General features: G+C 39.4%; 1 protein-coding gene across 4 annotated transcripts in view; it reads right to left on the reverse strand.

Moving 5' to 3' along the window:
• ZMYM5 (zinc finger MYM-type containing 5) overlaps positions 1-13,713 on the reverse strand; it is an 81,771-nt gene that overhangs the window by 17,548 nt on the left and 50,510 nt on the right. Inside the window, exon 8 of one of the 4 annotated variants that reach the window (XM_059378210.1) lies at positions 7,499-8,500. The exons of the other annotated variants lie outside the window; for them this stretch is intronic. Coding sequence (XP_059234193.1) covers positions 8,471-8,500 — 30 coding nt within the window. The 3' untranslated portion in view covers positions 7,499-8,470. Of the gene's footprint in view, positions 1-7,498; positions 8,501-13,713 lie in introns of those variants that run through there. 4 annotated transcript variants of the gene reach the window in all.

The raw sequence follows: 13,713 nt of genomic DNA on the forward strand, positions 1-13,713 counted from the left end.
AACAAATGAAACAAGATGGGATTGGGAGGGAGACAAACCATAAGTGACTCTCAATCTCACAAAACAAACTGAGGGTTGCTGGGGGGAGGGGGGTTGGGAGAGGGGAGTGGGGTTATGGACATTGGGGAGGGTATGTGCTATGGTGAGTGCTGTGAAGTGTGTAAACCTGGTGATTCACAGACCTGTACCCCTGGGGATAAAAATACATTATATGTTGGGCGCCTGGGTGACTCAGTGGGTTAAGCCGCTGCCTTTGGCTCAGGTCATGATCTCAGAGTCCTGGGATCAAGTCTCGCATCGGGCTCTCTGCTCAGCAGGGGGCCTGCTTCCCTTCCTCTCTCTCTGCCTGCCTCTCTGCCTACTTGTGATCTCTCTGTCAAATAAATAAATAAAATATTTTTAAAAAATACATGATATGTTTATAAAAAATAAAAAATAAATTAACTAATTAATTTTTAAAAAAGAAAAAAATCAACAAAACAAAAGGCAGTCTACGGAATGGGAGAAGATATTTGAAAATGACATATCTGATAAAGGGTAGGTACCCAAAACCTATTTTTAAAAAGTATCAAGGGCACCTGGGTGGCTCAGTGGGTTCAACCTCTGCCTTCAGTTTAGGTCATGATCTCAGGATGCTGGGATGAGTCCCGCATTGGGCTCTCTGCTTGGCAGGGAGCCTGCTTCCTCCTCTCTCTCTCTGCCTGCCCCTCTGCCTCTCTCTGTCAAATGAATAAATGAAATCTTTTTAAAAAAATGTATCAAACTCATCACTTAAAAACCAAATAATTCCTTTAAGAAATGGGCAGAAGACATGAATAGACATTTTTCCAAATAAGACATCCAGAGGGCCAACAGACACATGAAAAGAGGCTCAACATCACTCATCATCAGGAAATACAAATCAAAACCATGATGAGATACCACTTCACATCTGTCAGAATGGCTAAAATTAACAATATAGGAAACAATAGAGGCTGGCGAGGATGTGGGGAAGGGGGAACCGTCTTGCATTGTTGGTAGAAATGCAAACTGGTGTAGCCACTCTGGAAAACAGTATGGAGGATCCTCAAAAAGTTAAAAGTAGAACTACCCTACAACCCAGCAATTTCACTATGAGGTTTTTACCCAAAGAATACAAAAATACTGATTTGAAGGAGCACATGCCCCCCAATGTTTATATGTTTATAGTAGAATTATCAACAATAGCCAAATTATGGAAAGAGCCCAAATGTCCATTGACTAATGAATGGATAAAGAAGATGCGAGATATATATATACATATATATGTATATATATATATAACGGAATCTTGCCATTTGGAATGACGTGGATGGAGCTAGAGTATATTATGCTAAGCAAAATAAGATAAAGACAAATACCAGGGCCGCCTGGGTGGCTCAGTGGGTTAAACCTCTGCCTTCGGCTCAGGTCATGATCCCAGGGTCCTGGGATCGAGCCCCGCATCGGGCTCTCTGCTCGGCAGGGAGCCTGCTTCCCTCTCTCTCTCTGCCTGCCTCTTTGCCTACTTGTGATCTCTGTCTGTCAAATAAATAAATACAATCTTTAAAAAAAAAAGACACAAATACCATATGATTTCACTCATATATGGAATTTAAGAAACAAAACAGATGAACATATGGGAAGGGGAAAAAAGAGAGGGAAGCACACCATAAGAGACTCTTAACTGTAGAGAACAAACTGAGCGTTGATGGAGGGGAGGTGCGCAGGGGATGGGCCAAATGGGTAATGCGTATTAAGGAGGGTACTTGTGTTGAGCACTAGGTCTTATATGTAAGGGATGAATCCCTAAATTCTACTCCTGAAACCAATATTACATTTATGTTAACTAACTAGGATTTAAATAAAAATTTGAAAAAGAAAAAAACAAACAAAAAACAAAGACTACAAGAGAAAAAGAAGGGCATTGCATAATGATAAAGCAATCAATCCAATAAGAGAGTACAATCCAGTAAGAGAATTTTGTCTTTCTTTATGTGTAACCTTCTATAAACAGAACATGAAAGCACGTAAATATATACAACAAATATAAACAGACATAAAAGTATAAATCAACAGTAATATGATGGTAGGGAACTTTGGCATCCCACCTACCTCAATGGATCAGCCAGAGAGAAAATTAATAAGGAAAAAATGTCTTTGAATATTAGGCCATATGGACTTAGAACATTCTATCCCAAACCAGCAATATACACATTCTTTTGATGTGCATAAGGAACGTTCTCCAGGATAGACCATATGTTGGCCACAAAACTAGTCTCGGTAAATTTAACAAGATTGAAATAATATCAAGTATCTTTTCTGACCAAAACGATATGAAACTAGAAAAAAAAATGGAAAAAAAAACCCAAACATTTGGAGGCAAAACATCATGCTACTAAACAACCAAGGGAGTAGCAAAGAAATCAAAGAAGTAAAAAATACATGGAAACAAAGGAAAATGGAAACACATTTCAAAATATTTGGGATGCAGGAAAACAAGAAATCTTAGGGATGCAGCAAAAGTAGTTCTAAGAGGAAAGTTTATTGCAATACAGGTTTACCTCAAGATACAAGAGAAACTCAAATAAATAATGTATCCTTACACCTACAAGGAACTAGAAAAAGAAGAACAAAGCCCAAAGTATAAGGAAGGCATACTGAAGATCACACTGGGAAAAAAAATCACATAAAGAATAAAAGTAAAAAAATAGAAAAGTTCAAAGAAATTAAGAACTGGGGGTTGCCTAGGTGGCTCAATTGGTTGGGCAACGGCCTTCCACTCAGGTCATGATCCTAGAGTCCCAGGATTGAGTTCCAGGATCCAGTTCCGAATCACGCTCCACCTCCATGGGGTGTCTGCTTCTCCCTCTGACCTTCTCTCCTCTCATGCTCTTTCTCACTCTCTTTTAAGTAAATATATAAAATCTTAAAAAAAAATTAAGAACTGGTTCTTTGTAAAGCTAAACACAATTGATAAATCTTTAGCCAAACTCATCAAGAGAAAAAGATAAAGGGCCTAAATAAATATAATCAGACATGAGAGAGAAGGAGTTACAACCAACATCATGAAAATACAAAGGATTATAGGAGACAACTACAAAAAAATTACATGCCAACAAATTGGATAATCTAGAAAAAATAGACAAATATCTAAAAACATACAATCTTCTAAGAATCTGAAAGAAATACAAAATCTGAACAGATTGATTACTAGGAGTGTAATTGAATCAGTAATCAAAAAGCTCCCAACAAACAAAAGCCCAGAGATAAATGCTTTATAGGTGAACTCTATCAAACATTTAAAGAAGAGTTGATACCTATCCTTCTCAAACTATTCCAAAAAATTGAAGAAGAAAGAATGCCTCCAAATTCACTCTACAAGACAAGCATTACTCTGATACCAAAACCAGACAAAGACACTACAAAAAAGAAAACGACAGGCCAGTATCTCTGATGAACACAAATGTAAAAATCCTCAACAATACATGCTAAAATATTAGTAAACCAAATTCAACTATACATGAAAAGGGTCATTCCCCATGATCAGGTGGAATTTATTCCAGGGGTGCAAGCATGGGTCAATATCAGAAAATCAGTCAATGTTACTCATTATATAAACAAAATAAAGTATAAAAAAATCATATGATCATCTTAGCAGATGAAAAAAAAATCTGACAAATTTCAACATCCATTCATGATAAAAATTCTCAACAAAGTGAATGTAGAGGAAACATATCTCAACATAATAGAGGTCATATATGAAGGGCACCTAGGTGGTTCAGTCAGTTAATCAAATGCCTTTGAGTCAGGCCATGATCTCAGAACCCTAGGATTAAGCCCTGAATCAGGTTCCTCACTCAGTGGGGAGTCGGCTTGTCCCTCTGTTCCTCTACACACTTGTGTTTTCTCTCTCTCAAATAAATAAATAAAATCTTTAAAAAAAAATTGCAGCCATATATGATAAACTCTCTCTTTTCAGCAGAGAAAAGGTGAAAGCATTTCCTCTAAGATCAGGAATAAGAGAAGGATGCCCACTCTCATCACTCTTTTCTTCTTCTTCTTCTTTTTTTTTTTTAAAGGTTTTATTTATCCATTTGACAGAGAAAGAGCACAAGCAGGGAGGGCAGGAGGCAGAGGGAGAAGCAGGACACCCGCTGAGAATGGACCCCCCAATGCGGGGCTCAATCCCAGGACTCTAGGATCACGACCTGATCCAAAGGCAGATGCTTAACTAACTAAGCCATCCAGGTGCCCCTCACTCTCCTCACTTTTATTGAAGATAGCTCTGAAGGACCTAGACAAAGTATCAGAAAAGAAAAAGATTCCAAATTGGTAAGGAAGAAGTAAAACTGCCACTATCTGAAGATGACATTCTATATACAGAAAATCCTAAATATTTAGGGACACCTGTCAGTCGGTTAAGGAACTGACTCTGGATCTCAGCTTAGGTCATGATCTCTGGGTCATAAGATCAAGCCCCACCTTAGGCTCTACACTGGGAGTGAAGCCTGCTTAAGATTCTCTCTCTTCCTCTCCCCCTCTTCCCTCTTTCAGAGGGAAGAAGGAAGGAAGGAAGGAATGAAGGACAAACCTTAAGTGTTTTTTTAAATGCAAAAACTAGGGGTGCCTGTGTGGCTCAGTGGGTTAAAGCCTCTGCCTTCGGGTCCTGGGATGGAGCCCTGCATCAGGCTTTCTGCTTGGCAGGGAGTCTGCTTCCCCTCCTCTCTCTCTGCCTGCCTCTCTGCCTACTTGTGATCTCTGTCTGTCAAATACATAAATAAAATCTTTGAAAAAAAAATAGATACAAAAACTAATAAATGAGTTCAGTATATTTGTAGGATACAAAATTAATATATAGAAATCTGTTATGTTTCTATACATTAATAATGAACTAGTAAAAAGAAAAATTAAGGAAATAATCTCACTTAAAATTGCTCAAAAAGAGTAAAATACCTAGGAATAAATTTAACTAGATGGATGAAAGACCTATACTTTGAAAACTGTAAGACATTAATGAAAAAAATTAAAGATGACACAAATAAATGGAGAAGTATACCATGCTCACAGATTGGAAGAATTAAAATTGTTAATATGTCCATACTACCCAAAGCAATCTATAGATTCTATGCAATCCCTATCAAAATACCAATGGTATTAAACACAAAACTAGAATAAATAATCCTAAAAGTTGTTTGGACTCCAAATACCCAAAGCAATCTTTTGAAAGAACAACAAAGCTAGATGTATCCCACCCACAGATTTCAAACTATACTACAAAGCTACAGTAATCAAAACAATATGGTACTGGCACAAAAATAGATGCATAGATCAATAGAACAAAATGCAGAGCCCCGAAACAAATCCACATGTGGTCAATCAACCTATAATAAAAGAGGCAAGAATAAATAATAGGTAACAGATAGTTTCTTTAATACATGGTGTTGGAAAAACTGGACAGCTGTATGCACAAACTCAAAATGGATTAAGGACCTAAATTAAAGACTTGAAAGTATAAATATTCTATAAGAAAACATAGGCAGGGGCACCTGGGTGGCTTAGTCAGTTAGGCGTCTGTCATTGGTTCAAGTCATGATCCCAGGGTCCTGGGATTGAGGCCCATACTGGGCTCCCAGGTCACTGGAGAGTCTGCTTCTTCCTCTCACTCTCCCTCTCTGCTCTCTCTCCCTCTGTCTCTCTCTCAAATAAGCAAATAAAATATTTTTTTTTAAAAAAAGAAAACATAGGCAGTAATCTCTATATTTGTGGGATACAATTGGGACTACCTCCAACTAAAAAGCTTTTGTGCAATGAAGGAAACCATAATGAAACAAAAAAGCAACTTATTGAATGGGAAGATACTTGCAAGTGATATATCAGATAAGGATAAATAATATATATATAAAGAACTCATGCAAATTGACACCAAAAACCCAAACAATCCAATTTACAAACGGGCAGAGGACCTGAATAGACATTTTTCCAAAGAAGCCATGCAAATGGCCAACAGACACATGAAAAGATGTTCAACAACACTAATCATCAAAGAAAATGCAAATCAAAACCACAATGAGATACCACTTCACACCTGTCAGAATGTCTAGTATCAAAAAGACAAGAAGTAGGGCACCTGGATGGTGCAGTCCTTAAGCATCTGCCTTTGGTTCAGGTCACCATCCCCAGGACCTGGGATGGAGGCCCACATCGGGCTCCCTGCTTGCCGGGAAGCCTGCTTCTCCCACTCCCCTTGCTTGTGTTCCCTCTCTCTCTCTGTGTGTGTCAGATAAATAAAATCTTTAAAAAAAAAAAAAAAGAGGAATGCCTGGGTGGCTCAGTTGGTTGAGTGGCTGCCTTCGACTCAGGTCATTATCCCAGCGTCCTCCTTGCTCGGCAGGGAGCCTGCTTCTCCCTCTGCCTCTGCCTGCCTCTCTGTCTGCCTGTGCTTGCTCGCTCTCTCTCCCTCTGTCCCTGACAAATAAATAAATAAAATCTTTAAAAAAAAAAACAAGAAGTAGCAAGTATTGGTAAAAACATGGAGAAAAGAGAACCATGGTGGTGGGAATGTGAAATAGTGTAGCCACCATGGAAAATAATATGGAGTTTCCTCAAAAAAATTTTAAAAAGGGCATTTGGGTGGCTCAATGGGTTAAGCCTCTGCCTTTGGGTCAGGTTATAATCTCACAGGCCTGGGATAGAGCCCCACATCTGGCCCTCTGCTCAGCAGGGAGCCTGCTTCCCCCTCTCTCTCTGCTGCTCTGCCTAATTGTGATCTCTCTCTGTCAAATAAATAAAATCTTTAAAAAAAATTAAAAATAGAAATGATCCAGCAATTCCTTTTCTGGGTATTTTCTCAAGGAAAGTGAAAACACTAATTCAAAAGTATCTATGCAGCAGCCATTAAAAAAAAAAAAGAAATCTTGCCATTTACAGCAACGTAGATGGGACTAGAGGGTATTATATCAAGTGAAATGAGTCAATCAGAAAAGACAATTATCATATGATCTACTGATATGTGGAATTTAAGAAACAAGGCAGAGGATCATAGGACAAGAGAGGAAAAAATGAAACAAGATGAAACCAGAAAGAGAGAGACAAACCATAAAAGACTCTTAGGAAACAGAGGGTTCCTAGAGGGAAGGGGTGTGGGGGGGATGGGTAGCTGGTGATAGATGTTGGGGAGGGTATGAGTTGTGGTGAGCAATGTGTGTTGTGTAAGACTGATGAATCACAGACCTGTACCCTTGAAACAGTAATACTTTATATGTTAATTAATTGAATCTAAATGAAAAAAGATACATGCACTCCTATGTTTATTGTAGCATTATTTCAAATAACCAAGATATAAAAAAAAAAAAAACAATAACCAAGATATGGAAGCAACCCAATGTCCGTTGATCAATGAATGGATAAAGAAGATGCAGTGTATATATATAATATATATTATATATTATCATATATGTTATATACACACATACACAAACTCTATTGATACGTGATACTATATATGCTATATGTGATATGGAATATTGCTCAGACATAAAAAATAATGAAATCTTGCCATTTGTCACAGGGTTGTACCTAGAGGGTATTATGCTGAGTGAAATAAGTCAGACATAGAAAGACAGATATCGTATGATTTCACTTATGTGTGGAATCTAAAAATCCAAACAAATGAAACAAAGAAGAGAAACAGATTCATAAATACAGAGAACAAATTGGTAGTTGCCAGAAGGGATGAGAGTTTGGAAATGGGCTGGATTAAGAATAACAAACTTAAAGTTATAAAAAAATAAATTGTGGAGATATAAAGCATAGCATAGGGAATATAATCAATTATACTACAATAACTTTGTATGGTATCAGAAGGTAACTATAGGGGCGCCTGGGTGGCTTAGTGGGTTAAGCAGCTGCCTTCAGCTCAGGTCATGATTCTGTGGTCCTGGGATCAAGTCCCACATCCAGCTCCACCTGCTTTGTGAGGAATCTGCATCTCCCTCTGCCTGCTGCTCCCCCTTCTTGTGCTGTCTCTCTGTCAAATAAATAAATAAGATCTTTTCAAAAAATTAAAAAGATAAATAACATCTTTTAACATTTTTTAAAAAAGATTTTTAAAATTTATTTTAGCAGAGGAGGGTCAGAGGAAGTGGCAGATAATCTCAAGCAGACTCTTTACTGAGCACAGAGCTCCACACAGGGACTCAATCTCATGAACCTGAGATCATGACCTGAGCTGAAATCAAGAGGCAGATGCCTAATGGACAGAGCCACCCCAGTGCCCTAAAGCACCATGCTTTTAACATTTCTTATATGGAGGAAAGCACACGTATTTCTTACATGAATGCATTACTTAAAACAAAGTCTCTCAAATTTTGTTTGTCTGAGTAAGCTGATTTCTCCTTCACTTTTTGAAGGTATTTTTGCAGGATACAGAATTCTATACTGGTGAGGTTTTTCTCTCCACATTTTAAATATTTCACTCATTCTCTTCTTGCTTGCATGGCTTCTGGAGGAGAAGAAATAACAAACATCAAAGTTATTTTTATTGCTCTATAGGCAGGCTGTTTGTTTTCTTCTTCCAAGATTTTTATTTACTTTTTCTGTAGTTTCAAAATGATATGCCTAGCTGAATTTTTCTTAAAGATTTTACTTATTTATTTGACAGAGAGAGACACAGTGAGAGAGGGAACACAAGCAGGGGGAGTGGGAGAGGAAGCAGCAGGCTCCCCACTGAGCAGGAAGCTGGACGTTCCAGGACCCTGGGATCATGATCCCAGCTGAAGACAAATGCTTAATGACTGAGCCACCTAGGTTGCTTGATGTTCTTAGAACTTTGTGGATTTGTAGTTTGGTATTTGATATTACTTTGAGAAAATTCTCAGACATTAAAGTTTCAAGCTTTTCTTCTGTTTCTCTCTCTCTTCTTTTTCTTCTGGTTTTCCTATTGCTCATTTTAACACCTTTCATAGCTGTCCCAGGATTCTTAGATTTTCTGTTCTGTGTTTTTGGTATTCCCCCCCCACCCCGCCCATTTCTTGTTTTATTTGCTTTCAGTTTTGGAGGGTTTTTGTTTGTTTTGAGATATCCTCTAGTTCAGGGACTTTTTTCTCTTTTTCTCTTCTTTTTTAACATACTGTGTTATAGTAGTTTCAGGTGTACAATACAGTAAGTCAATATTTCCATACACCACCCAGTGCTCATCACAAGTGTACTCCTTAATCCCCATCACTTATTCAACCCATTCTCCCAACCCCCTTCCTCTCTGATAACCATCAGTTTGTTCTCTATAATTAAAAGAGTTTGTTTTTTGATTGGTCTTTCATTTTTTCCCCTTTGCTTATTTGTTTCTTAACAATTATATATACACAAACAATCCACCATGAGCACAAATCAGTAGGGAAAAAAATAGGACTTCAGGTACTGGAATGATTATAGCACATAAAATAATTTTATTTAGAGTGTTCACAGAAATGAAAGGGAACTAACAATAAAACAAAACGAAAAGATCATTAAAAATGAGAAGTTACACTATCAAGGAAAGTGAAAAGACAACCCACAGAATGGGACAAGGTATTTGCAAATCACACGTCTGGTAGGGGATTACTAACCTGAATATAGGAAGAATCCCTGCAACTCAACAGCATCCATTAAATAAATAAATAGATACACAAATAAATGTAAAAAATGAGCAAAAACTTGAAAGATAAGTCCTACGTAAGTCCCAAATAAGATACACAAATGGCCAACAACCAAATGAAAAGAAGTTCTATGTGACTGGTCATTAGGGAAACACAAAATAAAGCCGTAAGAAGATACCACATCCGATTCAGTTAACAAGAACCTGGGATTTTTGGAGAAATGTCTGATTCTAGGACTGGAGCAAGAAAAGTACAAAAGCCTGAAACATCTTATAATGCCAGAAAATAAGAAAATGCAAAAACAAATGGAGATATGTCAAGAGGCATACGAGTGAACTTAAATGAGTCCCAATGGCCAAATTTGAGAAAATTTAGGCAACAAAATAAATGATAGTAATGGATTATAATCAATAGAATTAAGTAAGAATCTGTTAATCCATTCAAATATAAATAAAATAACTGCAGCCCTGCGGACCCAGAGGAGGTGAGATACAACCATTTGTCTGGCTTTGCTTTTGCGCAGTGCCTTTGGACAACACAGAGTTGGCCCCTACTTCCCCCGACCCCTAACAGCCTTCTCTACCCTGCACCTCCACGGGTGCCTGCAGTCCACACCACACCCGGAGGCCGGGCGTCTCTACACCCCTTAGGGAATGGTGCCCTCCTCTGGTTCAGAGTAAGCAGACAACACTATCCCATTCTGGGTTAACTGCTCTAGGGAGGGGGCAGCTCTGAAACTGGAAGAGGTGAGGGTGTGCCAGGCGGGAATGGCCAAGCTACGTAAACGGTACCACCCAGCTGCAAGTCGCCTTAACCGGGCTCCACAAATCAAATTTGTAGCCAGAACCTCGGAAGGACCAAGGCGAAGCTGTGGCCTCCAGGGATTGGCAACCCATTGCAGAGGCTGGAGGCACTGTAGGACCAAGGTTTCCAGTGCCAGGGTGTGCCTTGGTGTTCTCCAGCATTCCCCAGCCCAGAATGCCCTTATTGCCTGAAGTCTCGGACCCTCCCCTGTAGAACTAGCCTCCCAGTAGAACATGGGGCTCCCTGAGGGCCTGACCAGACCAACGCACCCGAAAATTCCAAAGCACACTCTGTACAGGGAATACAAATCTAGGATACCAGTGAAGCAGGTGACTTCCCAGATAAACAAAATTTCACCCTTAAAAGGAAAATGATTCAGGAAGTTTTTAAACTTTCAATGGAGCTATTTATTTTACTTATTTACTTGTTTTTTAAAAGATTTTATTTATGTGTTTGACAAAGAGAGAGAGAGCGTAAATAGGCAGAGAAGCAGGAAGGAGGAGGAGAAGCAGGCTCCCCACTGAGCAGAGAGCCTGATTCCACACTCAATCCCATGGAATCATGACGTTAAGCAGAGGCTTAACGTCTGAGCTATCCAGGAGTCCCCTCAGTGGACCTATTTAGAGGAAGAACGCAAAGAGATCACTTCGGATTATTCAGTTCAAGGAATGCAATATAAATCTGCAGAGATTTATAACCAAACCAGCCTTACTAATAGAAAAAGCACTCCTGCTTAGAATCCTACAGCTCTGACTTTGGCGCTACCTCCTTATCATGCCTTTTGCCTATTCAGAAATGACTGGCATGAAGATGGATCTTAGCCTGCTGTAATAAAGCTTGGGTACTATGGGCCTCCCCAGTGCCTTTCAATATTGCCATTTATCTCCTTGTGAATTACAAAATATGTATGTGTGTGTGTGTGTGCGTGCACGCGCGCATATACATATATGTGTGTATACATATACATACATACCATTTCCTCAAGCTTATCAATTATGAATACAAAGAGTGTTACGCACTCAAATAAATAAAAAATATAGGGAGAAGAGGAAACAGAAGTCAGTCAGGGGGATGACTTTTGAAAAACTTAGAGAAGGCAAGGCTGTGATAGAAAGTAATCAAGAGATGAAGTTGGTAGTGGCTTGTAGGTCCCAGTAGTAAATATCCTTCTATACCAAGCTGTTGTGTCCTTTCAAAATTCATATGTTGAAGTTTTAACCCTCAGTACCTCAGAGTGTATTTGGAGATGAGGGTTGTTTTTTTTTTAAAGATTTTATTTGTCAGGGAAACAGAGACAGAGAGCACACAAGCAGGGGGAGCAGCAGGCAGAGGAAGAAGCAGGCTCTCCTCTGAGCAAGGAGCCTGATGTGGAACCCAGTCTCAGGACCCTGGGATCATGACCTGAGCCGAAGGCAGACGCTCAACCGAAGGCAGACGCTCAACCGACTGAGCCACCCAAGCATCCCTGGAGATGATGTTTTATAGAGGTAATTAAGTTTAAATGAAGTCATTAGGGTGGATCCTAATCTGATATGACTATTCTTAAAAGAAGACAAGGTTAAGAGAATAGACTGTGAAGACAAAGGAAAAAGGAAAGACAAAGGAAAAAGACAGTCACGTGCAAGCCAGGACAATAGACCTCAGGAGAAAACAACTCTGCTGACACCTTGATCTTGGACTTCTACCCTCCACCACTGTGAGGAAATAAATTGCTGCTCTTTAGGGCACCCAGGCTGTGGTATTTTGTTATAGTAGTCCTAGCAGACTAATATAGAAGTATTGAGGCAAAAGACAGGAAAAGGCTGCCTTTGTTGTTGTTGTTTTTTAGGTAGTAGAGTGAAGCCTGGACTGTAGTGGAGAGGCACAGATAAAAGGGAAATAGATCTCGTATAGGAAATTCTGGCACAAGGGTAAGAAAAATATAATTAGGCTTGGGCCAAGGAAATAGTGGGAATGTTAGAAGACAGGCTTATTTCAAGAAGAAAGGGAGGAAAAATCTGTAGGATTTGATCTCTGGTTGTCTTGTCAGGGAGAAGGTAGAAGGAGAAGAGACATGCATTATAAGAACGAGCCAAGATGGGGCACCTGGGTGGCTCAGTGGTTAAAGCCTCTGCCTTCGGCTCAGGTCATGATCCCAGGGTGCTGGGATCAAGCCTCACGTCGTGCTCTCTGCTCAGCAGGGAGCCTGCCTCCTTCTCCTCTCTCTCTCTGCCTACCTCTCTGCCTACCTGTGATCTGTCAAATAAATTAAAAAAAAAAAAATCTTAAAAAAAAAAAAGAACGAGCCAAGAGGGACGCCTGGGTGGCTCAGTTGTTAAGTGTCCGCCTTCCCCGCATATGAGCCCCACATTGAGCTCCCTGCTCAGCGGGAAGCCTGTTTCCCACCCTCTCCCACTCCCCCTGCTTATGTTTCGCCCTTGTTGTTTATCTGTCAAATAAATAAAAATTAAAAAAAAAAAAGCCAAGAAATTGAGCAAAGCAACAGTGTGTCAACTGCATACATTGAATATTTTAATTAGGATTAAAATTAGAACAGAGGCAGCCGAGGCATATTAGACTGAAGGATAAACCAGCAGACAGGTGAATTGAATCAACCCTGTTAGCTTTGAGTCAAGATTTTTAACCTTGAGTCAAGATTATGAAAATGTTTGGCTCAAGGCATTGGCACATTGGCACTCAATAATAAACATTTGTTTTTAAGGATGCCTGGGTGGTTCAGTAGTTGAACATCTGCCTTCGGCTCAGGTCATGATCCCAGGGTCCTGGGATTGAGTCCTGCCTGAGACTCCCTGCTCAGTGGAGAGCCTGCTCTCCCTTTGCCTGCAACTCCTCCTGCTTGTGTGTACTCTTGCTCTGACAAAATAAATCTTTAAAAAAACAAACATTTGTTTTTAAAAGACAATCCCAGCATCAAAAATTATGAAATACATATGAGTAAACTTAATTGGTGAGACAAAAGACTTGTACATTGAAAACTATAAAACACCGGATATCTCCTTTGAAACAACTAAACTGGTTGGTTTGGTTACAACATAAATTAGGAAAAAAATACATTCCACTTCATATTTAGAAACTAAAATGAAATAGGGATAGGTTGTGTTACTTGTTAAATACATTAATTAAAAGTCTATCTCCTGGGGCACCTGGGTAGCTCAGTCTGTTAAGCATATGCTGTTGGCTCAAGTCATCATCTCAGGGTCCTAGGACTGAGCCTGGTGTCGGGCTCCCTGCTCAGTGGGGAGCTTGCTTCTTCCTTTCCCTCTGCTGTCCTGCTAGT

The sequence above is a fragment of the Mustela nigripes genome, chromosome 15 (genome assembly GCF_022355385.1).
Source record: "Mustela nigripes isolate SB6536 chromosome 15, MUSNIG.SB6536, whole genome shotgun sequence".
NCBI lineage: Eukaryota > Metazoa > Chordata > Mammalia > Carnivora > Mustelidae > Mustela > Mustela nigripes.